This window comes from Strigops habroptila, chromosome 3 (genome assembly GCF_004027225.2).
Source record: "Strigops habroptila isolate Jane chromosome 3, bStrHab1.2.pri, whole genome shotgun sequence".
In the NCBI taxonomy this organism is placed as follows: Eukaryota; Metazoa; Chordata; class Aves; order Psittaciformes; family Psittacidae; genus Strigops; species Strigops habroptila.
Genome location: NC_044279.2, coordinates 64,283,804 through 64,308,733, shown reverse-complemented (window position 1 = coordinate 64,308,733; position 24,930 = coordinate 64,283,804). Strand labels below are relative to the sequence as shown.

At 43.8% G+C, this 24,930-nt stretch overlaps 1 protein-coding gene across 10 annotated transcripts; it reads left to right on the top strand.

Moving 5' to 3' along the window:
- Positions 1-4,895: 4,895 nt before the first annotated feature.
- BPGM (bisphosphoglycerate mutase) lies at positions 4,896-19,880 on the top strand. Of its 10 annotated transcripts, none has more exons than XM_030480669.1 (5): positions 5,493-5,558; positions 6,011-6,083; positions 6,420-6,513; positions 9,084-9,739; positions 16,673-19,880. In XM_030480669.1, the coding sequence occupies exons 4-5, from the start codon at positions 9,139-9,141 to the stop codon at positions 16,849-16,851; spliced, it is 780 nt and encodes a 259-aa protein (XP_030336529.1). In that variant the 5' UTR covers positions 5,493-5,558; positions 6,011-6,083; positions 6,420-6,513; positions 9,084-9,138; the 3' UTR covers positions 16,852-19,880. The 10 variants fall into 10 exon arrangements, with proteins under 10 accessions (XP_030336533.1, XP_030336532.1, XP_030336529.1 ...); XM_030480668.1 differs by having other exon boundaries at positions 5,899-6,083; XM_030480666.1 differs by having other exon boundaries at positions 5,499-5,558; positions 5,894-6,083.
- The last annotated feature ends 5,050 nt before the right edge of the window (positions 19,881-24,930 follow it).

Below are 24,930 nucleotides of genomic sequence, written 5' to 3'. Positions count from 1 at the left end.
ATTTTGGTTATATTTGTCCAGATTCTTACGTGCTGTTACCATGCTCTAGTATCAGCACTATCCAGTCTGTTTTCTAACTAACTTATCATGCCTTGAGTAGACACCACCCTGCTGCTTTCTTTTTTTTGGAGGCCTTTTTAAATTATCTCTTTCCAGACAGTTTCTTATTGACGTCTGATGTCTGCAGCACTTTGTTTATCATGGGGGGGGGGGAGCAGATTAATCACAGGATTTTCTTTGCTCATGATACTGCTATAGTAAGTTGTGACTAGAAAAAGCGGAACGCCCTAAACCAAAACCTGCATTGTAAACCACTCCAAACCCACAACATTTAAAAGCAAACTTTGCAGATCTTCAAGTTGTGTTTCTTGCCCTAGAAATGGGAAAAATTGGTTGTGAGAAGTAATTTTGTTTTCCCAGCTGTTGGCACCTTGTATGACTGATTGCTTTAGAGCTATTTTAGGTGGACAGAAATGTAGCCATGGGCACTCCTTCAGAACATTGTGTTCCATGCTCTTTTCTGTAGCACCTAGGCACCTGTTGTGATAAGGTGCTTATTTGAAGACCATGTAATGATTTCGAGGGCATAGAGAATGTAAGGTTTTTTCCTGTGTGTATGTTTTCATCTTAGGACATGCAGAAATACAAAGATTTTGCATTAAGACTTCAGATGAACAGACAAGAGTCACATCTTTTACTTCAGAATAACGTTACCAGTTCCTAGCCATAGGGATTACATAAGAAATTCAGTTCCTGCTTCAGGTTTGGAATACAATGTCTCACATAGCAGATTCCCTCTGCCTGTTTTGCATGTAATGCAGGCTTTTATGTATTTTCTTCCTCTTTCTCAGTCATTTATTTGGTACTCTAATGATTCAGAAAAACTTCTGCATTTACTTGAAGAGGAAAGCTATGATTCTGGTGACAAATGCAGAGTTAGTTTATGTTCTTACACACTCACTTCTCTTTTTCAAACAGATTGCCCTCCCAAGCAATGGAGTTAGAGTGAAACAACAACAACAAAAGTAGAATACTTTATTTGCCCCTCCACATGGGCTTATGCTCCTTGTTTTGAAATAAAGAGAATTCACAAAGATTCATGAAGTTACATATTGCCTCCATACCCAACCAGCATGAAAGCCCCACTGTATTTACATATGAAAGCACTAGTATTAGGCACTAGTAAAACAAAAGGTGGAAAAGGCCCCTTGCTGAGGAGCTTAAATTGTAATTGAGTGACTAACTGGTGTGCAAGGTACGCCACACTGCTCTGTCAGGTGCACCCCCAAGTTTTAGGTAATAATAGGCTTGGTTTAAGATGTGGTGGTGTGATATATTGGCAAATAGGGGTAGGTGTGTGATGAAAAATTACCCACGCATAGGTATGCTTGAGCGAAGGAAATGCTGAGAACCACTTGTCTGGTTAACGCAAGATGCAGTGATTGGCTCTAACAAACAAACAGAAGTGGAACTGACAAGTCCTTGCCTGCTACGTGCTCTCTGGGCTATGATGGAGAAGGCTTTCTTTTCCTTGTGTTATAGACCTAGGTCTGGTGTATAGAGAAATAGGAATGACTTCAGGCCAGTAGGACTATGCAGCACTTCACGTGAGCTGTGGCTGTGGTGCCAGGAACAAGGAAAACTGCTTCAAGTCCATATATACACAAGTTTGCTTAGGATTCAGCTAAACAAGTGGGTTTAGAGACTAGGCTTAGGTGAAAACATGATACTGATATCTTGTGGACTTGCAGTCTGCCTAGGATGGGAAAAAATGAAGCTGATTGATTGAAAAAGCAGTGAATAAAATGGCCTTTTAAACCAGAAAAACTGAGTGAGCAGAGGTGTAAAAAGAATACGTAAGTAGACTGAAGACATAGATGAGTAAGTTGGCTGTGGCGTTACAAGGAAGCTATCCCTCCTGGGTAGCACTGTCCTGGTAGCAGGAAGGTTAACACACATTGTGGGCTTCCCAGGCCCATGTCCATGTTGCAGGTTTGGTGGGGGTTTTTTTGCAAGAAATCAAGTTTGTGTTAAGTTTACAAGAGAAGAGATAACTCATGTATTGGGGGGTGATGGGCAGGGAGATAGCTGTAGCCAGTGTGACAGCATAAGGATGTGTTTATCTCTTTGCATAGTCCGTTGTACTCCCAGACCTTTCCCAATACAAATTTGGCCTTGAATGAAGGTGGACCATCAGGAAAGTTGTAGAGGAATGTGAGACAGAAGTATCATGGACAGCAGACAGAGAAAAGACAGGATCTAGGACTTTCGTAGAGGAAAAACTGTCAGGTGTTGAAAATGGCCTAAATGGGCCCACATCCAGAAAAGAAAAAGGTGAGGATTCCTTGGGCACACATATGGCTGACAGAGAGAATGGGCATACTGCTGGCAGCAGGCAAAGGTGGAAAGGACTAAGGAAAGTCTAGTTAAGGAAGGCATAAATTCGTGAGGTACAAAAACACCCAGGAAGAAGTTATAGAGAGAAAGTTTCAGAGTTACTAAAGAGTGTGAGGATTTGATTGCAGAAGTTTCTTTTGAAAATGAAATTATTAATGAAGACAGATTTTATATCAAATAGATCTAAACAAAGAGCTCGGTGTCTTCTGGAAATTACAGTGGGTATGTCTGCGGTGATCTGTGGCAAATACTTGATCTAGCTTTGAACAAAGTAACTATTCTATCAAAAAGTACCAAGGGCATAATCAGCGAAGAAAGCTCCTGTTTGGCACAGTTTTCATCAATCATTAATTGGCCTTTCTTCTTTCCAGTTCTGTTTTGTCTTGTTTCTCCCTTGCTTAGCTCCAGGCCTTTCTTCAGTGCGGTGCAGTTACACTGGCGCCCCAGCGGAAATTTATGTGTTGAGGAAAGGAGTTTCATGAACTCATGTTTTGGCCATAAACATTCCAGCTAAACACTACAGCCTGGAAGGGCTTCAGAGCAGAGACCCTGAAAAACACAGCCCAGCTGGTCTGGGAGATAATCGCTGCCAAGTGAGTGTAGCTGTCTGCAAGAAGTCACGCACGGGGACATGGCTTTGGCTCTTCTGTCCTTGTGTAGTTTAAAATGTGAATCAAGGTCATTAGGCTGGTTTTGCCCTGCTAATGAAATGGTCTTGCTCGAAGACTAATGGAGATAAGAAATCTTATTTAATGGCCATGGAGGTCCTGGCTTGTGGCACAAGTTGCAGTCTACTCCCTTGTAGTTATGACTGTATATTGGCATATAATGTTTTCTTCTGTTAATTGCATTCTTAATGATTGAAGTACAGCCAATGCATTGTATTGATACTCAAGAACAGATATTTTTCTTTTTATCTCTAGGACCTTTGGTTCTTTTCCTTGCAAAGTCAATCAGCCAGTTTACCTATGATGCACTCGTATTCAGAGCTGTACCACTAGTGCGTTTGTACAAGAGGAGACGGGTTTGATCTGACTGGAGGCAGGGTTAATGCAGATGTGTGATCATGCACTAGGATGTGGGAGCATTTCTTTTGACCGGTTTGAGCTGATGTGCAGCAAATCAAACTCTTCTGCTACAGTAAACTTAAGAGTACTACTTTGATTACGCAGGCTGGACTGGCTTCATACTGTAGGTTCTGGTTTAGACAAGGTTGATAGAGGTTGAAGGTAATTGTTAACGTTACCTTTAGTTAGTGGGTGAGATGGAAAGGATGCTATGTGTAACTGCAAGTGCAATTCACATCCAGGGGAAATATTTTGTAGAAGCAGCAGATTTTATTGTGCTTCTCTATTGAGACCAGGCATAGTTCTTCTTATCTGGAAAAGCCTTGAAAATATTCTCCCTGAGATGCAGAATGCTTTCCAGAGCTTCCCAAATAAATAAGACACACGAAGCTGCACACTGACAGCCTGGCCTCTCTTACTGCTTAGCACACTTGGTGCTGTGCTGTGATGAGAGCCTAGTGAAGCAGTGTTTCATCTGGCTAGTCCTTCTTTCCCACTGGCAGGTTAGGATATAATCCCTCTAAGTGCAAACAAAACACCCTTTCTCCTCACAGCACTCTGGAGACATTATTTTAACTCCTCTGCTGGAAATTCTCTTACATTTTCCTTGTGTTGCTTTTTCGTATCAGAATCTGAATCCTCCATCTTCCATTTTCCTGCACTATCATTTTAATTTATGAAGACTGGAAGATCACCTCTCCCTCTCCCTTGTAGAAAGGGTAATAGAGCACACTCAGTACACATTCAGGTTGTGGCGCTTTAAACTTTACATTGTGTCTGTTCAAAGGTAAGATTTTAGAGAAAAAAAGGTGAATCTGAGTATGTATAAAAGATGTGCTCGTCTTCTTTTTAAAAATAAAAGTAGACCTATGGCAATAGAAGCAGTAAAGAACAACACCTTCTCACACCCCTTATCTCCATTTCTAGCCAGAGCTGCTCTGTCCATTTGGTTTTGATCACTTTGAATTGGAATTACAGCGTATGGGTATGAGGGTGGCTAAGCATGGTTGTTAGGAAGACTCCTGTCTAATTCCTTTTCTGCGTATTTCATTACGAGTAATGGGATTTTGGACATTTGCTGCTCACCAAACCAAAAGGTCCTGAAGCCGAAAGAAACAGGGAGTCCTGCCAGGGAAAACCTCCATCTGACTGCCCCCGGGCCCTGTTTCCTCACCTCCCGGGAATGAGGGCAGCCCAAGGCATTGGTGCTACGCTCCTTCCTTGCTACGGAGGAGGCTCTGGGCAGAGCAGCAGGACGGATGCAGCGGCTGCGCCAGGGATCGCGTCCTGCCCCCCGACTGCCGGCGCCATGCCCAGCCTGGGCGGTGGATGAGGCAGCGGAGATGCTCCGGGGGTGGACGGAGGCCAAGGCAGCCGCGGCTCTGAGGAGCGGAGCCCATCTGCTGCTGAGGCAGCGGCAGCCGGACAGGGAGTGGTTTCAGGAGAAGCCAGAGGCTTCGCTGCCTCTGGTCGTGTTCTGCACAGGCTGGCGTGACCCCGTTTCTCCGCTGTGGCGGCCCACGCCAACGCCGCCTGCCTTGCCCTGTCCAGAACCACGGGGGGAACCAACATCTCTGCGGCGACCCCTCCGCAGAAGAACGACCTGCTCTTGCGGGACGGGATTTTCGCGGCGGGACACGACACCAGCATCCCTGCAGGCTCCGCTGGGCACCGAGCCCCGCGGGGAGCTGCGGGAGGGCTGGGCTGGGCTGGGCTGGGCTGGGCTGGGCTGGGCTGGGCTGGGCTGGGCTGGGCTCGGCTCGGCTCGGCTCGGCTCGGCTCGGCTCGGCTCGGCTCGGCTCGGCTCGGCTCGGCTCGGCTCGGCTCCTCGGCTCGGCTCGGCTCGGCTCCTCGGCTCCTGGCGCGCCCATACGAGGCACCACGTGCTCTAGGTACCACGCCACTCTTCGCGTCACCGCCCGTAGGCTCGGCCTCACTGGCTGAGGGCGGTGCTCATCTTCTGGACCAGCCAATCAGACCCCCTCAGCTTCATGGGCCGGGCGACGCTGAGGTCTCATAAGGCGCGGGGTCCGCCCCTCGCCTGGCGCGGCGGCGGTGCTTGTTGTGTGCCGGCGGGAGGCTGCGGCGGTGCGCGTAAGGCAGCGCGGGTTTAGCCTGTGAGCTCTGGCGCTGAGGGACCAGCGTGGCGGGAGGGCGGCGGGGTGCTCCCGGGGGGGTTGTCCCCGCCGTCCCTGCGGAGAGGGGTTGTAGGGGCCCGGAGGAGACTGCCTGAGACGGGGGGTGCAGGCCGGGTGTGCGTGTGGGTCCCTTGCGGGGAGGGCGGGTGGCGCTTCATGCGGGGACAGTAGCTGCGAGGCACCTCGTGTCTGAGTGTTTGTGTGCGTGAGCGGCCGTCCCGCTCCTGGGCAGCATTGTGTGTGTGTATGGGAGTTGGTGCCCTGCTTCTGGGTCAGCCTCTCCCTTCCTAGGGAAGGCTGGACACAGGTGCACCGCACGGGGACAGGTGAGCTTGTGCTGGTTGGAGCGAGGAGTCCTGGGAATGACCGCCTCGGCACTTAGACCTGAAAGCTGTGCTTTGCTACAAGCTCTGCAGGTGTGAGATGTTATCCTGAGCACCTTGTTCTGTGCTGAGCCAGGACTGTGTACTTCTGTTCTATGGTGAGTCCAGGTCTGCTCTCTGTATTCTCCATGGTGTCCCAGAGGCTTTGGTACATTTCTGTGTGCTAGAGCTATGGTAATTGCAGTCTAAACAAATCTTGGGGAGCAAATGATATCCTGGGGCATCTGGGAGACAAGCAGCTTTCCCTTGTTGGAAATGCAGGAGCTCTGCATTCACATCTTTTTGGGAGAAGGAAGTTGGTAGCTTTCCCAGCTCATACAAGGGGTGTGTGCTCTGTTTTCTTATGGCTCTGAGAGCAAATGCTGGTTAGCATAACCATTGGCACTTGTGGTCTTTTTCTGTGTGAGCACTTGGTGTTTATTCTCTTCCTGCAGGTAACTTAGCCAAGAGTGTGTGTTGGCCTCCATATAAAGCAGCTCTTGAGTCTGTGCTGGGATCTGTGTAGGTTGTTCCTTTGCCATAAGAAAGGTGAGTAGGATTATTTCCATGTGTTGAGCTAAGGCTTTCTAGCTTAAATGCTTCCATAAGTGGACTGATATTTAAACAGCCCTGTGACTGCCAGTCCCTTCTAAATTTGTTTGAGAATCATAGAATCAACTAGGTTGGAAAAGACCCTTAAGCTCATGAAGTCCAACTGCCACCCCCAGGACTGCCAAGTCCACCACTAAACCATGTCACTGAGGGCCTCATCTACACGGTTTTTGAATGCTTCCAGGGACGGTGGTTCCACCACTGCCCTGGGCAGCCTGTGCCAATGCCTGAGCACCCTCTCTGTGAAGAAATTTTCCCTAATATCCAATCTAAACCTCCCCCAGAGCAGCTTGAGGCCGTTACCTCTTGTCCTATTACTTGTTACTTGGGAGAAGAGACTGACCCCCACCTCACTACAACCTCCTTTCATGTAGTTGTGAGAACAATAAGGTCCCCCCGAGCCTTCTCTTCTCCAGACTAAACACCCCCAGTTCCCTCAGCCGCTCCTCATCACACTTGTGCTCCAGACCCTTCGCCAGCTCCGTTGCCCTTTTCTGGACCCGCTCCAGCACCTCAATGTCTCTCTTGTAGTGAGGGGCTCAGAACTGAACACAGTGTTTGAGGTGCAGCCTCACCAGTACTGAGTACAGGGGGAATAGTGGTAGTGCCTAATCTTTTATATAACTGAACTGGAAACTGGAGTTTATGGTCTCCAGATGGTCTTTGATCTTTGTATCTTTTGGTGGTGTTTTTTTTTTTTTCCTTCAGTGAGGGTTTTTTATTGCTTTTGTCCAAAAGTACCCAACTAAGAACTTGTGTGAACTGCTGCATCTCCTCTATTGTTTGGTCTTGTTTTTTTGTATTCAGCCTTAATTTGGATTTGTAAGTTATGCAATCCACTTTTATCCACTGTTCTGTGGCCGATACAATCAATCTGAACAGTGAGGTGTTTGCAGAGATAGAGCTTTTTTTGGGGCTATGTTCTGTGTAGTAGTTCATGCTGTGAACACTCTGCAGTCTTTAATCCTATCTATGGGATGTTGGGGAAAGATCACTTTGGCTTTAGATGGCAATGCCATCTGATACTAATTTTGTTATAAACTAATTTTTGTTATAAGCCCCGAATCTTCGGGGCTGTAGTTTAGAATTGTATCTGATGTGACATGACACCTGAATCCTAACAATAGTAGATTTCTTTGCTTATTGTGCAACTCATTATTGTGAGTGGAACATGCAAGGCATTTTGGCTGAGATGCTCCTTGTAACATACACAATTCAGGCTGCCTTAGCATGAAATCACAGAAGACTTTCTTTTGTATTTACCAACTGTCTATTGTGTGTCAGACAATACCTCCTGATATTTCTTTGAAAATCTCAGTCATCAAAGGCTTTTTAATCCTGAGCTGTACCAGTACAGAAGTTAGAGCTGGGGAGGTGTTGTATTGTGTCCTTGTGTGATGAGACTCTGACTTCTGTGGGAGTAAAGGAGAACCGAGCTGCCTTTACAGTCAATATCAAATTACTGGAGCTGTTCAGGAGTTCAACTTTTCTATACACTTTTTGAAAGTCTGGTAAAAATTAATGTTGATATTATGCTGGGTTCCCAAAACCCAGTGTGCACCGGCTGAAGCCATCCTACTCACCTAATTCATGGTCACAATGGACCTAAATTTGAGATGCTTGGAGTGTCATTGAAGCAGCTGTGACTGATTTAAGATCATGGGAGCCCCCGTAAGCATGTTTGTTATGGAATCTAGTCCAAAGTTGGGTGTGCAGAAATCAGACCTTGGTCTCCCCCTGTCCATGGTTTTGGAAGTGCTTAATGTTCATATACATTTAGGATACAGCCCTCTTCCCAGTGCAGAGAGTTGTATTTCTGTATTCTCACCCCATCTATTGCTGTCTAGTCTGTGACAGATCAGAATGATCAGGTGGGGCTTTTAGAGTTGCAGTGCTGTGTCAGATGGACCTTTCAGGCATCACACATTTGACCATGTTGTGAAAGCTTGTGGGAATGATCAAAATGCATCTCCCATTGAAGACAATCCACAGATGGTGTTGCGTAGTCAACAGGAGCAGAGAAAGGTGCTGTTTGACCTTATGAATATGTAGCTGTTACTTAACAAGGACAGCAAATATGCATTCCTTCAGAGCCAGTGTGGGCCTAGGCAGTCCTGAGGAGCTTGGACTCCATGTCTCACCTCTAAGCTCACCAGTGAGAGTGAGATCTGCCTCTCTGGTAGGGAGCCTTTGGTATTCAGTGATGCTCTGTTTAAGCATGGAAGGAAATCTGTAGGCAGGAACAGCTTGTACAAATCTGCAACTAATCAATTGGTTAAGTGGGGTAGTTGCAACAAGCTCGGTGGAGGGTGGTGATTTTCCTCCCACATGAAGTTGGGAAGGAATTCAAAGTCAGGAGACCTCAAAGGTAAAAAACATACTCAACAGACACTTGTTTCTTTAATTGTTTGATTTTGATAGTTGACTACTCTTTGCTGCCATGTTTCTACTTGTAATGCATGATCTGTGGGATGTTTGATGAATCTTTCTCATATGTTTCTGTCCAGATGGGTCATTATTAGATGCCAGGCCAGTTGTCATCTGTGCTAAGCTGCAACCAAAATGGCTAAGTACAGGCTTGTTCTCTTAAGACATGGGGAAGGAGCCTGGAACAAGGAGAATCGCTTCTGCAGCTGGGTGGACCAGAAGCTGAGCAGTGATGGGATAAAGGAAGCTCAGAACTGTGGCAAACACCTTAAAGCACTGGGCTTTGAGTTTGACCTCGTCTTCACCTCTGTACTCAGCCGCTCCATCCAGACTGCATGGCTTGTCCTGGAAGAGATGGGCCAAGAGTGGGTCCCCATGCAGAGTTCCTGGCGCCTGAATGAACGTCACTATGGTGCACTGATCGGTCTGAACAGAGCGGAAATGGCTCTGAATCATGGGGAGGAGCAAGTGAAAATATGGAGGAGAAGCTATGATGTTACCCCACCTCCCATAACCGAATCTCATCCTTTCTATGAAGAGATATACAATGATCGCCGGTATAAGTGCAGTGATGTCTCTCAGGATAGTCTTCCAAAGGCTGAAAGCCTAAAAGATGTGCTTGATAGACTCCTTCCCTATTGGAATGAAAAGATAGTGCCAGAACTTAAAAGTGGCAAAATGATCCTTATCTCTGCTCATGGTAACAGCAGCAGGGCATTGCTGAAGCACGTGGAAGGTAAGGGTCTTCCTTTCAGCCGTCCCTTCTTCTCCTTACTCAGCTCCTTAGAGCTTTACATCTTGTTCTGTAGTGTGTATTACTACTCTGGGCAATGTAGCACAATGTCTGTGGTCTCCAAGGAGAAAGTCAAAAAGATGGCCTATTGGAACAGGAATCAAACTGGGGTATATGGAAGAGGGAGAGAATTGATTAGGTTAATGTAGTTAAGAGTAGAGCTTGATGCTCTTGCCTTGTTTCTCACTGCTTATTTTAAACTAGTGTATTCAAACTAACTTTGTGGTTGGTCTAGATAGTCAGAGCCTGAAGAGTTTTGTCTATTTTTGGATTTGTTCAGCTGCTTTGTCAGAAGGGTTGAAGTTGTAATCCATTCATTAAAAAAGCATTGCCATAACATCAGAAAAATGCTTGTGTTGGGTTGTGGAAGGTTCTTGACTGTTGCTGTGGTGGGTCACTTGAGGCTTCAGTCCTGATAATTCTTTACTTTAGAAAGCTGCTGTGACAGGGAGTGCTGCAGAGAGTAGGCACTTGCTAAAGCTTATGCAAACACTGGATTATTTCCCAATGTAGTTAATGCATACCAATAAACAGCTAAATTGTTAGCTTACCATAAGGTTGCTTAATTGGGACTTGAAAAGGATGTGGTTTACCTTTAAGTCATTGCTGGATTCTTCCCCTGCCTTGTCTTTAATGACATGGCTTCTAGTTTAGGTCATCCCAAACTGGAAGATGGACTGTATAAATTTCTTTGTCTGTGGGTAGAGTACTATTTACTGATTATACATGTATGAATGCAGCCTACTAGAGTTGTAGCTGCACATATGCATACATTGTATTGTGTTCACTCAAGTTTTTTAGTATAAAACCCTCTGGTGTGTGCTTCTATAGCTGTGAATCTGCTGAGCACATTTTGCATCCAGGCATACCAGGATAGCTGATGCTTTAGCAGGAATCAGAAGCCTACGGAAAAACTGTGTACAAGTGGCTTCTGGAACTATAGAGTCTGTGAATTCTGAGGTACTGCTTGGATGAAGGAGGAAGGCTGGTTCAGGCAGTTCTACTGATTTGGTCAGGGTGGTTGTCCACACTGTGTGAAATGATTAAGGAAAAGGAAGAAGGGGCAGGGAGATCTGCAACCATGGTGGCTCCCTTGCTCTCCCCCCTCAAGAACTGAACCACTTCCATGCAACCATGCTGGCCAAGTCCTTTGAGGGTAGAATGCTGCAAGCTGACCTCAGCTTCAGCAGAAACTGTGGGCCACCTTCTGTACAGGCATGCACCAATGCTAGAGCCAACAGCATCAGTCACTGGTAAAGGTTACTTTAAAGTTGGCATGGCTGGATTCCTTGCTGCATTGAGATCAGAGAGCAGTGTAGATTAGAGCAACTGCAAAGCTTTTCTTTGGAACAATCAGGTATAACTCCTCAAGGGCTGCCCACACTCAACCAAAGTAGAATAGAGCTGTCTCTTCTCTGTCCTACGCTATACCTTGTCCCTCCCAGCATGTGCTTACATAGGGAATGTGAGGAATCCTTGGCAGAGAATCTAATTCTTTTGGCTGAGGATTGTCCATCAGCTACCCCAGCTCCGACACAGGAGTAATTGCCACATACATCCTGGCTTTCCTGCCCTTTGTGCAGTGGAGATCTGGATTGCTGCAGAGCTGGCCTGGAGGTTTGCAGGAACAGAGCTGTAAGACTCCTGTTATTGCAACCTGCTTGTTTTCTTTTAAAGAGCTCCAGCCTGTATCTAGTTGTATCTAGGAGGTTCCTTGTCTGTGTTGCTGACTTTCTGTCCCTTTCTCTTCTGAAAGGTTGTGAGCTGTGAGCTGCTCTGGGGCCCTGCTGGAGTTGGACCAGATTCAACAGTGCTTAGTTTGTCAGCTACTCTATTTATAGCACCCACTGTGAGGTGGGCTTTGTTTTCCTGGACTTTGTAAAGCTTGGTGTGTCTTGCACTTGAGTGGACGTTTCTAGGCACCTCTGTCTTAGCTGGAGCCCTGTTTTTTGACTTTCAGAAAATGGGGCTCCAAATGCCTCAAGCAGCAGTCCTACATGATTGCTTGAATGTCTTAATCGTGGTGATAAGTCTTGGAAGATGTAGCTCAAACTTTAAATGGCAGTAAATATGAGTGTTTTCAATCAGTTTGATCTGATGAAGCAATTCTAATTGTTTCAGTGTGAAATTTCATGTCTTTTCTGAAAGACTTCAGGGTATCCTTGAAGTTACCATTTCAGGGTTTTTTTTTTTTTTTTTAACAGGCCTGCAGTTCTCTGAATCTGAACACTTTCATTGTTAAGTAACTGGTAAAGAGCTTGAAATGGAGATCTGCTTTCTAACTTGCACACAAAAATAATCAAACCAACAACATTGGACTAACAAGGCTTTGATTGTGGGTTTGGATTTTGTTCTCATTTTCTCAGTGCCCAGAGTGTACTCCATTGTATGGAATATAATGAAATATGATATATGAAACGTCTGTAGTGTTTGTCATGTTTGCACATGAGCACTTAAGTGAAACCCCTGTAATCTTTCTGAAAACAGTACTTAATGCAAACTGGACCATACTCTTGTATGCACTTGGAGATCAGAAACAGCAGCTTCTCTGAGAGCTTGTTCTTCTGTCCTGGTGGGCTAAGTGACATTTTCCTAGAGGGTGCTGCTGAAGATGTCAGTGCTGTGAGCTCTTGGTGTCTGGTGGGGATGCTGGGCTGTGTTCCTTCTAGGTAATCGCTGTGCATTTGATAATTGCCACCAAGGCCAAGCGTGGCTGTTTTGTGCAGTCCTGATGAAGAGACAATGTTGGCATCAAATTAATTCTTTAACTGAGCTTGACCAGTCCTTTCAGAACACTTACTCTTTGCATATATATATATATATATATATATATATGATGATGCCAGGAATTGTTGGCACAACCGAAAACTGGCAGAGTGAGAGGACACTTTTCGTTATATGTTGTTAGGCTTGGAAAGGCTCTCTAAAAGTAACATTTTCTTCAGGCAGCAGTCTTGTATTTGCAGTGGAAGTATCTTGTCATAGTGTAGCAACTGTGACACCTATTGGTGTGGACCATGACCTGTAACTCTGGTCTTTAGACATGCTATATTTTTTCTGTAGTGGTGTAGCATCTCTGAGGCATTGGAAAAAGCAATGCCAACAAGATGTTGATGAGGAGGGTATCTAAAGTAACCATACCAGACTTGCTGGTTTAAATTTATTTTGCATGCTGGATTCATAATCAGATTGATTATGAAAGCACCAGTTGCCAAAATCTGCTAAATAAGCATCCTGCATGCACAGGATCTATTTACAGGTGATTTTTCCCAGTTCTTTGAAGGAGGAATTGTTTTCTTTTACCTGAAGTATCAAACTGGTACTTCAGATTGAGAATCTTAGCAGTGTCCCATATAGCATTTGTCTTCTGGAGCAACTACTATGCATTCTGAAGCCCTACTTCCTGGGAAGTGGCTGAACATTGCCTGCTGATAGGAAGTAGAGAATAAACCTTTTGTTTTCCTTTGCTTCTGTGCCCAGCCTTTGCTTGTGCTTTATTATACGCTGCCCTTATCTTGACCCATGAGTTATTTCGATCTCATTTTCTCTCTGTCTGTCCTGCTGAGGAGGGGAGTGATGGAGCAGCTTGGTGGCCACCTTGTGTCATGCTAGGGATAATTCCCCTCACAGTCCTTTTCGGTGCCTCACTGTGGTGGGTTGACCTTGGTTGAATGCCAGGTGCCTGCCCTCTTGTAACCTACTAGGTCCTCTGCCAAGAGGGCAGAATCTGGCCCTGAATATTTAATTTATTAGGCTAAAGCTTTGGTATTTTCATTAAGGCTGTAGGAAGCATGCGGTGACCTGATTGGGATCTCAATTACAAAGCACCAGTTCTAGAACAAGCCCATTGTGGCTGAATTTATACATATGATCTTGTTTTGCTGGGTGAATCATCTGGCCTCAAGTGTAGTTGACATGCAAGGGAGGAGGTGTGCAGCTATTCTCAACAGCTCCTGTGTTTTTTGTGTTGCTCTGGCCATAAGAATAGAAGGAAAGAACTTGGTAAGAACAGGTGAGAGGGCAGGAGAAGCTGAGCCAGCCCTTGTAGTAGCTGGCTGTAGTGCTTAAAATCAAGCCTGATGGGGTTTGCCTCTGTAGGACTTTCCAGGGTGCAAGAATTTCAAAGCACTTCATGGGCTACCAGGTAAAGGTGAAATCTTAAGCTTGCACAAAAATATTACTGGTCTGTGTGCTTGATAACCCAGTTCAGCTAAATGGAGTGTAAGTGAGCTGGGAAAGAATTCTGAATGTGATTTTGAAAGATCTTTAAGTGCTGTACCAAATTCTTAGTGTTCATGTACCAAACTGCGTGCTGCTATTAAGGAGGTGCTTATGAGAGAAAACATGGGGGACACTTGAGGAATGGAGTTGCCTAGTCAGCATTTTATCAGGGATCCTGAGGAAGACATCCTGAGTACTTCAGTGATGTCTGTGGGATCTCATGGTTGTAAGCAGGTTTTAAACTGTTTCCAGTAACACAGTATCCTTCAGTAGTGCTGAGACCCAGGCTTTTCAATAGTCTTATTTCCTATTGCACCTTGTAGTCAGCAGCTGAGTCCTTGCCCTGATTTCACCCTTCTTCCCTCTGAGATAGGGTGGGGTTGTGACACAGGCCAGCTCAGATGAAGTGCAAGAAAAGGTCACTTGGCTATAGTTACAGTACATGAAGTAACTAGATAGTAGTTTGCTCGTGTTTGTGATGGCTGAGGTGTAAGATGTGATCTCTTTACTGTCCTTCTAGCCTGTTAGGTTCTGTGTGTTTTGCCTGCAACTTGAAGAGCTTGTGTGATAAGCTCCTTGCTTCCTGAAGACCAGAAATGCTATACAAATACAGCAACAGTGCTGAAATAAAGCAACAGGATACTTTAGAATGTCTTTAGAATTTTCATCTGATTTCAACTTGCATTTGCAGCCGGCTGGCTGTGAGGCAATGTTCCTGTATAAGGAAAAATCCTGAGGAGAAAGCCAACATGCTTGGTGCAGCTTGTTTATCCTAGACTGCACTCTTCTGCTTTGTAAATCAATACTAGTTGACATCTGTGTGGTCACTTTGTGTTCTGTAAAAACAGTAAACTGCATTTCTGAATTCATGTAGCTACAGCTAGTTTTGTTTAATCCATCTTTAGAGGAAACCTTTAAATATCCTGGCTCCTGACCACAGTATGTGGTTTGCCTAAATTCTCCTGCATGACTTCATCTGCTCTGTGTACATCTGAATGGTTTAGTCTGGGAGACTGAATCTGAGGTGGGCAGAACACTTCCTGGGGCCAGATTCTCTGTGGCTACATGATGATATGTGTGTGTTGTTAAAATCTAGTATGTTTAAGAATCCTTGAAATAAGCTCAGGCAGTTTGGCTGCTTATTTTGTAAACCAGAGTCTTTGAGAATAGTGCTTGTGCTTGGTAAATGGACTCAGGATTTTCCCCATTGATTTCTGCATGGTTTAAAATTTTTAGAAGCTCCTTGGGTGCTTCTGTAGGTCTGATTGTGCTGCTTGCAATGGGTGAATCATTTATCCCTATATACAGGGATTGGGATTACTTAAACTGGGACAATGTGACTTTTTTTAGTGGACTGGTGCCTCAATATGTAACCAGGTGTAAGCTTCTTGGAGGGGTTTGTCTGTTTCTCTTGCTCCATGCCCTTCTGAATCTTGAGGCTCATCTACAATCTGAACCAAGTGCTTAACCTAATGAAAACAAGAATAGGTCGCTGCAGAAGTTGTGTGTTTGTGTAGTCTCTGTGCAGGGGCATAAACTGATTCTCACTTCATGATCAGTTCTATTTTTTCTGACCTGTTGTCATCCCATTGTTGCTGAGTGGCTTGACTCCATGGGTTTTCCTGCTAGTATGTTTGCTCTGCTTTTCTGCTTAATGTGTAAATCGCTGGTAAATTTGCACTCGTATGTTCTGAGAACCATCTGTTTTGTCAGCTGCTCAAGAGGATGTTTTCTTCATGCACCTTGGTCTCATTTATGTGGTGTCATTGTTTTAGAAGCTTGAGTGTGTGCATTTTCTAAGCATGAATTACTTGAAGCTGTCCTGCTTTACAACAGCAGGCTGCTGCTGTGACCTCAGTAATTCTAAAGGAGGGGGAGAAATACTGCCTTTCCCGATGACACTAGCTTTCTTTTGCCTGAAGTTTTTGCAGAATACTGTCTTTGCAGACACTGCTTCTTAATGCAACTATTTAGACCTTGTGTGGGAACTTTACTAGGGAGTTGGTCTCAACATTCACTTGGATGCTTTAGAGATGCTTGGTGTAAAAATAACCAGCAATGCCATTGAGATTAAAGCCCCAGAGTATTTTAATTAAGCAGAGCTGGGTAGAATAATTTTTCTCCCCAGGTATTAGTGAAGTGGAAAAGGCTCCAAGTTGTGTAAGTTTTGCCCTTCCTTTGTTTCCCTCTCCCTCATTTGAAAGAGGAAAATGAGTAGCCTGTGCTTATTAATTCTGAGAATAGTACTGTATGCAAGACACTGTAAACTTGCTTATGAGAAACCAGATATGGGCTAACAGGGATCTTTACACTAGAAGAATTAAATACTGATTTTTAAAACAGCTTGTGTGAGAAGCTTTGCATAGAAAATTTAAGAGGAGAAATTAACCACGGTATCCTGCCTTTTTAAAGAGGCTGTTTGTACTGGCTGCTTAGCTGATAACACACTGATATTTTAGTTATTGCCAAGTAGCACTTACCCTGACCAAGGACTTCTCAGTCTAGCTAGGAACTGACCATTGAGTGTTGATGTTGATGGAGGCTGGAATGTGTCTTTGTTTTAAGACTAGATAATATCAGATATAAGGCTGAGCTAGGTAGACAATTAGGAAGCTGCTCACTATGCGTAACTGTGTTTTTGTTTTTATTTGACAGGCATCTCTGATGAGGACATCATCAATGTTACTCTCCCCACTGGTGTGCCCATACTTCTCGAACTTGATGAGAATCTGCGCCCTCTGGGCCCTCACCAGTTTCTGGGTGATCAAGAAGCTATCCAAGCTGCCATCAAAAAAGTGGAAGATCAAGGGAAAGTAAAAGCTGTTGAGAAGTAAAATCCCACTGACACAGCTGTTTCCAACATTTATGTATGACTGCTAGGTTGCACTGTGTAGAAGTCTCAATTTTAAGCACAAATAATTGGAAGGGAGAGTTGTTCGGTCTCAGGTTGGTAGATTTACCCTCTGCGTCTCAAAAACTGGAATTTAGATCTCAGCATGAGGTTATGGATACTGAAAAAAAGAAATCAAGAGATCATTCAGGTAATGGAAACTTGCAGAGCAGTCTGCCCCAGATCTAGGATTGAGGGTGGCCCAGTACAGAAATGAAGAGATGTTATTGGTGTCTACTGATAATCAGTCCTAATCTAAGGGGAAAAGCACCAGTTTACTGGAGTAAATAATTCCAGGTTGTTCCACACACTAAAACTTATTCAGTGTGATAAAATGGCACTAAGTTGAGTTATCCAGTATGATTCTTCTGTGTCAATGGCCAAGTGACAATTTGTTCTGGATGGAATTCTTTTGGTCTTTCAGAACGCTTTCAGCTGTACAACTCTTTGCCTTTGTTATTTTGAGTCTTCCAAGGTCAGTTCATGGTCCAGAAAATTTGTAGAGATGTTCTGACTGTTATAGTTACCATAGCTGTATTTTTACACTATAATCCAGTTTTTAAGGAACCTAGAAGAAATCCCTTTTCCTCCACCGTCTTTGCAAAGCCTAGCATGACTGCATTTTGCTAGCTTGAAATAATAGGATTTAACTCAGACTTTAGTCCACAAACTAAGCACAAAAGTTTCTTGCTCACTATTTAAATGATCACTTAGTGAGTGACCTGAATAGCTTTGGAACACTAAAGTGACACGTGCTAGAGGTTTGATCATCTCTTAGTCAAGTTGTTAAAATAATTCCTGTTTCCCTCAGTAAAACTGAATATAGGAAAACCCCCCTTTAAGCTTTCCTGAATTGCAACGGTCTCTTGATAAATGTTCCACAGAAATATTATGTGGCATTCTCTGTATCAGTTTCTCTGGATGGTGGAAAAGATGCATAAGGCATATAAGAAATGTTACTGAATGCAGCACATCCAGCCATCATGCTGGTAGGGAAGGATATTCTGCCATGCCTGAAAGTGTTCTCCTATAAAACTCTCCTCAAAACCATGGCTTGATTCCTGCTGAGTGTGGCCTTGCTGTTGTGTTTGTCACTAAATTCAAACAGTTCTCACTGGTTGGGTGTAGTATAGCATGTTTGGCAGTTTGTTCTTTTTGTGTACACAAGGATCAGGATAATTCCACTTTTGAAGACTTGCTCCAACCTTACAGATATGAAACTGTTACTTAGATCTGACCCAGTGTCTCAACACCTGAACATCTGGATTCTGACCTCAGTTACTAACACGGATGGAACTTGTGTGTGTACTGTTTGAGCTGATTGTGTTCTCAGCATGGCCTAGCTACAAATCTCAAGTTGATGAAAATTCCCTTGGTATGATGGCAGTGTAGGCTTTTGAAATCCTAGAGTATTTGCTTCTTTGTGGTGCGCAGCTCTGTAGCTCACTTCCTAAGTGGGAGAGGAGGTTTTTTTTCCCTTTGAGGAGAGCAGTGTGACAGTGTGGTGTGCCTCTGACAGTCTCCCTGTCTATATGGGCTAGGCTTTCCAAGTCATGCTGCCTCACATTAGGGTAGCACATGCTCTGTAAAAGACTTCTTGCTAGATGGTAGTTTCTCTTGCATGAATGATGCTTGGGCTTCTCTTCGGCTTTGTTTTTTGTAGCCCTTGCAGTAGGAGTGAAGTTACATGTTTTTCTTTTAAACATAAAGCTGTTGGGTTTCCCCTTGCTTTTTACAAGCAAAGATATTTCAGTGTTGTTTTTCTGTTAAATACTATTAGTAGCTGCCCTGCTACTCTGTTTGATACTGACTTAGTCCATGCACAGAAAACTAAAATCCCAGAAAGGAATAACTGCTAATCTTAGTTGATACTTTACAAGTCAGTGTTATGGAGTTAGATTATTGGTCAGCAAATGTTCACCTGTCAATGCCTTGAGGAAGGCCACTGGCACTCAAGTGATTAGATTGTTTTCCCAACATTCAGTAATGTGTGAAGTTCAGTGTCAAGTGAAAATCACTGTAGACATGTTAACAAGGCAAGAAGAGCCAACTGTTGCCAGTGGGAACTGCTTGCATCCAGATGTGTGGGCTCACAGGCCTTGGCTCTTGGTGTCCATATCCCTTAGGCATTCTGGTATTGTAATGTAGAACTTGTTCAGGACTGGAGATGCAGCTGGAATATACTTGAGAATGAACCCTGCTGAACTGGAAGATGTACTCTGTCCTCCCCTTCTCTTAGAGAAATCATGATCTCTTCTGGGGATGGAGTGGGGAATGGAGAAGTGGATGAATGAAAGGCTGTTTTCAGTCAACTTCGTCCATTTGGCTGCAAGAAGAAATAGTAATGCTCCCTACATTCAAAGAGTCTGGGACAGTAAGAAAAGCAAAGCAGTGTGATGTTTTCAGGTGGCACTGTATCTATGGTGCTGCTTGAGATGTAAATAGTGACAATGCCTGGGAAGTTTAGAGTCACAACCAGAGCAAATCAAGTCGAAGTCATGACAGGATTTTACATGCACATCTGGCAGCAATACCACCTTGCAGAAGTATCAAATGGAACCAACCAGGGATTTCATTGTGCTTTTCAAGATTATTTTAACACCTTGCAATGCTTGCATATGAGTAGTCTCTAAATTCCTGATTCATAAAATGTGTATATTGAAGAACAGAAACCAGTTTCCATCGACAGTGACATAAAGATGCCAGATTTTCAGACACAGCTAACTACAGAAAGAAATGAGAATCTTGATGGTGGCTGTAGAGATCATGTACGAGTATGCCTCAAAGTCCTATAAGATAGCTGGTGTTTCTACAGTTGACATCATGGATATGGTTGATTTGGTTTGTTTATATGTGTTTAACTTGTGGTTCAGTAGCAATAAAAGCTCTCAAATCCTCTTGAAAACCTTTGTAAATATGGTGGAGCTGGCAGTTTCTTTATAACTCAATAAATTCACTTGAAATGGAATTTAACTTGGCTTCAGTCATTTTTACCTTCTACTCCCTTGTCTCCAGGGCTGAAAGGTAAATGGTGACTGACCTTCAGGGTCACAGAACTCAAGCAGTTGTTGATTCCATGATGCAGTCTCTTGGGTTAAAAGAGTGGTAGAGCAAAAACATCTCATGTAAAGTGGTTATGCCGGAGGGGAATATGTATGTGTCAGAAAATGTGGAGGCACTTGCATAAGAACAACAAAATAAGCATTTGGTGCCAGAACAATGGAGCTAAACATTCAGTTTGCCGTGCTTGCTTTTCATATAAAAAGAAGCATTATGTTTTGAGGGTGTGCTTCAATCACAGAATCCCCCTGTGGAAGTGCTGCTCCCTCTGTGGAAGCACTCCCCAAGAAGTTCTCTGCCAGAAACTCTGTAGGAAGCTGCTCTGTAAAAGGGAATTATACTACATAGAAAGGTTTTTCAAAGGAGTGCAATTCTTATCCCCCTTTTTTCTGTCATGTTTTGTGGTATTGTTATGTATGCTTAAATGTTTGATGTGTTCCACCGGATGGTTGGGTATACTGCGGTCAGGAGTACAGGGGTTTGTTTTGTACCTACCTGTTTTGTTAACACTAAAAGTGGGTTACAGAAAGAACAAGGTAGGATACATATGTAAAACCACTGTAAACTGCATAACTCAAGTATTTTTCTTGCTGTTTGTTGTGAAACTGTTTAGGATTGTGAAGAGAATCGTAGGCTGGGGAATTATTGCTTGCCTGTTTGGTGTAACCCACCATCCTTCATCATTTTTCTTGGCTCCTAATAGAGCTGCCAATTTCTCATCTTCTGTTAGATAACTTGGAACTTCATTATCCAAGCACTGATACTTAATAGGCAATATTAATAAAAGGTCCCCACCCACAGCTTATTTGGCTGCTTTGTCAGCAAGGCCGTTACCAATATTCACTGCAGTATTACAGGGTTGATGTGCCTTGCAGTGCATTACTGCTACCTTTTGGGGTAGCTGGACTCCTTTTAACAGTTCCTGTATTATTTGCCCATATTTTATAGGGGACCCTGAGAAGTTAACAACCTGCTTTCCTTCTGTACGGCATGAACAATTCCGAAAGCAAGCTTTGAGTCTGTCCATATGTTAATGATTTTACCTTACGACAACTCCAGAGCTCTCAGTAGCGCAATCAGCTCCGCTTTCTGTGCTGATGTGTTGGGGGCCAGGGCTTTAGCCTCTATTTGCTCCTGTTGGGTTACCACAGTGTATCCTGCTTTCCAGTTTCCATTCTTCACAAAGCTGCTACCATCCACAACCAGCTCGTGGTCCAAGTCCTTCAGGGGTGTAGCTTGTAGGTTGATATGACTGAAACGCACCTGCTCAATAGTCTGTAAACAGTTGTGAGTCAGCTCTCCTGCTTCTGGATTGGTTGTCAAATACACTGTTGGGTTCAAAAGGTTAGTTACTTTCAATTCTACATCCTCTTGTTCCAAATGCACACCCTGATATTTTAACAGCCTGCTTGAGGAAAGCCAATGACTGCTTTTCTGTTCTAGGATGGTGGTTACCATGCGAGGTACAAATACAGTCCATTTTTGTCCCAAAGTATTTGATAAAATTTTCTATTGGAGGCTCTAGTCCTTTTTTTGCTTCCAGTTTTATAGGGTATTGTTTCCGTTGTACAAGTCTGATGTTTGGTTTCAGACGGATAATTACTCATTCCGCATTTTGTGATCATCCTGGTACTCCAGCAGCTCACCCCAGCAGAGGGTGACTGCATTCTCTACTTCCTGCAGTATATCTGGCTTGGTGGCTGGTTTCTGTAACATAAAAACTTGGGCCTCCACAGCCTTTTCATCAGGAATATGTATCTGAATTTTTCCTTCTTTAAACGTAATTTATGCATGTAATTTTCTCAGTGTACCCTACCTAATAACAGCATGCATGGGGCACTCTGATGGGCCAACATCCATTTGCCAATTTTAAAGGTCAAAGGAAAGGCCAGTTTTCTTTCTGCTCGGTGGCACCGATGACTGAAGCTGTTTGTTTGCTTAATTGGCCTTTACCAATATTTATAACGAATAGGTAGCTCCTGTATCCACAGGAAGTTTTCCCTTATTATTCTGAACCTAACTGTAACCAGGGGCTCTGTTGGGGAGGGTTTCAAATCTTCCACAAGTCGTCCTCAGTCGTCTCCTGAGCTAATAATTTTCACTGCCTGTCCAGACATTCCACTGAATCTTTGGTATTTATTTTGACTCTGAGGGCATTCTCTCTTTTCCAGTGCCCCCTCTGTTTACAAATTGCACACCAATCCCTCTCTCAATGAACTTCTCTATTATTGTACACTCTCCAGGCTCTTTCCAGCATTTTATTGAGATACCAGGAATTGGAACCTTCCAGTTTTTGCAGCTTGTGTTTAATATTTGGATTTGATTGTTCAATAAAAATGTAATTGTGGTGCATCATCATCTTTTTCGGGGTCCATATCAATATACTTCCTAGCTGTTGCCGTAAGTCTTTCATAAAAAGGCAGAGAGAGATTCCCCTTTCCCTTACTACTGGATATAATTTTGACCAATTCTTTTCTTTAGGAATTGCATATTTCATTCCAAACAAAATCAACCATTGGTACCTGGTTAATAAATCCTGCTCAGCCGGAACATTTGGATCCCACTTAGGGTTTATGGAGGGAAAGTGGTCCTCCACTGATCCCTGCTGGGCCCCCTGAGCATGGACCCTTTCTACCTCTCTTGCTTTTGCCAGCACTATACTCTTCTCATCATATGCTACCAAAGTCTCCAGTATTACTTGTAAATCGTTCCAGTCTGGATCTTGTGTTCTAATAGTTGTCTCCATCACTTTAGATACTTTCTCAGGCTCTTCCCTACAGGTCCCGGCTAATTCTTTCCAGGCTTATAAATCTGACACAGAAAATGCCACCTTGATAGTCACCAGTCCTTCTGCCCTTATTCTCTGGCATAAGGGGATTTGAATGCTTAGGGGAGCACCTCTCCTTGTTCGCCTCATGATGGGGCTAAAGCTCTCATTTCCAGCATAGTAGCTTTCCTTCCCCTCTGAATCCAAATCTGTCCCCTCCCCATTCCCTTGTTTTAACTTTTGGCTCAGTCAGTATTTCTACATCCACTTCTTTCTGCCTGTATTTAGTACACTGCTTACCAATACTACATGCAGAGCACCGTCTCTTGTGCAGCTTCTTATCCTTTTCCAGTGCTAATACCATAGGCTCCTCTAGGTATACGCATATATTCCTTCTGCAAATCTGAATTATTCCACAAATCAAAGAATAAATCGACATATAGTAATTCATCCCACTTTGCCTCCCTTCGGCACAACAGCATCAATTGCAAAATGATATTATAGTCAACAGCTCCGTTAACAAACCATTTCTCCCGACCTTTCAACTTATACATTGGCCACCAACGTACATGTCAAGTAGTCACCCCAAAACTTCTTCCAGTACCATAGGATATAACCTAAAGGAGAACACTTTGGAATCCCTTCCCCTACGGATTGCCAAGATTCTCTGCACCACCCATTGTGGTGGCCAAAGCACGTTTTGGAATCCCTTCCCTTTGGGATTGCCAAGATTGCCCTGCACCACCCATTGTAATGCCCAGAACTCCAAAACCTAAGCTGTACTCTGGGCATCCCCGTAGTAGTGTAAAGCTTTACCCAATGCTGGCAGCAAACCTGTACCAAACCCTTTTAACCCAGCACTGTGTACTATCACTGAGTGCGACTTACATGCAGGCAAATACCTTAATGTCTTTACCTATTTCCCAAAGGCAAACACATGAAGTACTCACCAGACCAGGGAATTGGAATATCTCCCCAAAAATACTTTGGTGTGCAGTGGAGCTCTAGCGATTCCTCCAGTCTGCTGATCTCCTGATGCAGGGTCCCATTTGGGTCACCAAAAACTGTCACTGAAATCTGGGAAATAAACCAGAATTCTAACCAGAATGATAGGTTAGAAAGCTGACATTATTATGCTACCAGGTGCATGGGGGATTGCTCTGCCTATCATGCACACTGAGAAGAGCCAGTTTACAGCTTATATATCTTCATTATATACATATTCATTATCATTCTGTGAAATGCTCACACAATTCCTGTTACTTGTGCATAGGGTAATTTGGCCACAGCGCAGGCGCTGTGAATTTTCAGGAGTGGTCTCTGCGGGTTGTGGTGGTTGTCTGGGGAGAAACACCCCTACTTGTTTTATCCTTTTTATGGAAATCTGTTAGTTAAGGACATTGGAATGTGTGTTTAGTCTTTCCAATTAACTACGTGTTCTTGTTTGGTCTAATTTACGACTCTGAAAGGCTCCTCCAGTTGTTTTCTTTTGCAGCCGTGTACCTATTTCTCAGGCCTTATCAACAGCAGGAAGGCCTACAGTGGTTTGAGAGAAGACATCTGGTCTTCTTGTTGCATGCCTTTCTTATCTTGAGAATCCTTGTAGCCTTGTCCATGTCTAAGTCTTTATACACAGTGAAATGCTAGTTTAAGAATCCTTGTAGCCCTGTCTACATCTAATAATAGTAATTTAATTTGGTATCAATTATACAGTGAAATACTGATATAATTTGGTATCACTGGAGGATCCTGATGCTGCCAGGGCTGTTTAGTCAGTGTCTCTCTCTTTCAATTAAAGAAATTTTTCCTTCTTGTTCCTGTTGCTAATCTAGCAGAAGTGCTGGAAAGGAGGAATGTGCATTTCCTATTAATCCCATAATCTAAATTGGGGATGCATTGGTGGCAGAGTTAACTACCGAGTGAATCCTACTTGCTTGACAGATGCTTGTCAGGCTCTCAGTAACTCTAGTGTACTAACTATGATTAAAGCTGAGCTTGTTCTTTAGCTCAGATGTGTGGTTCTCCAGCTGTTCCTGAACTCTGCTGACTCTGCTTTCTAGGATCTGTACAGAAGGCAGTGGTACTGGCTATGCTAGGAGTGAGCAAGCAGGCATAAACATCTATAGCTCTAAAGATTAAGCAATTGCTCTTGCAGAAATGCAAGTGGACAAGAGATGGAGCAAGTGGATTGTGGAA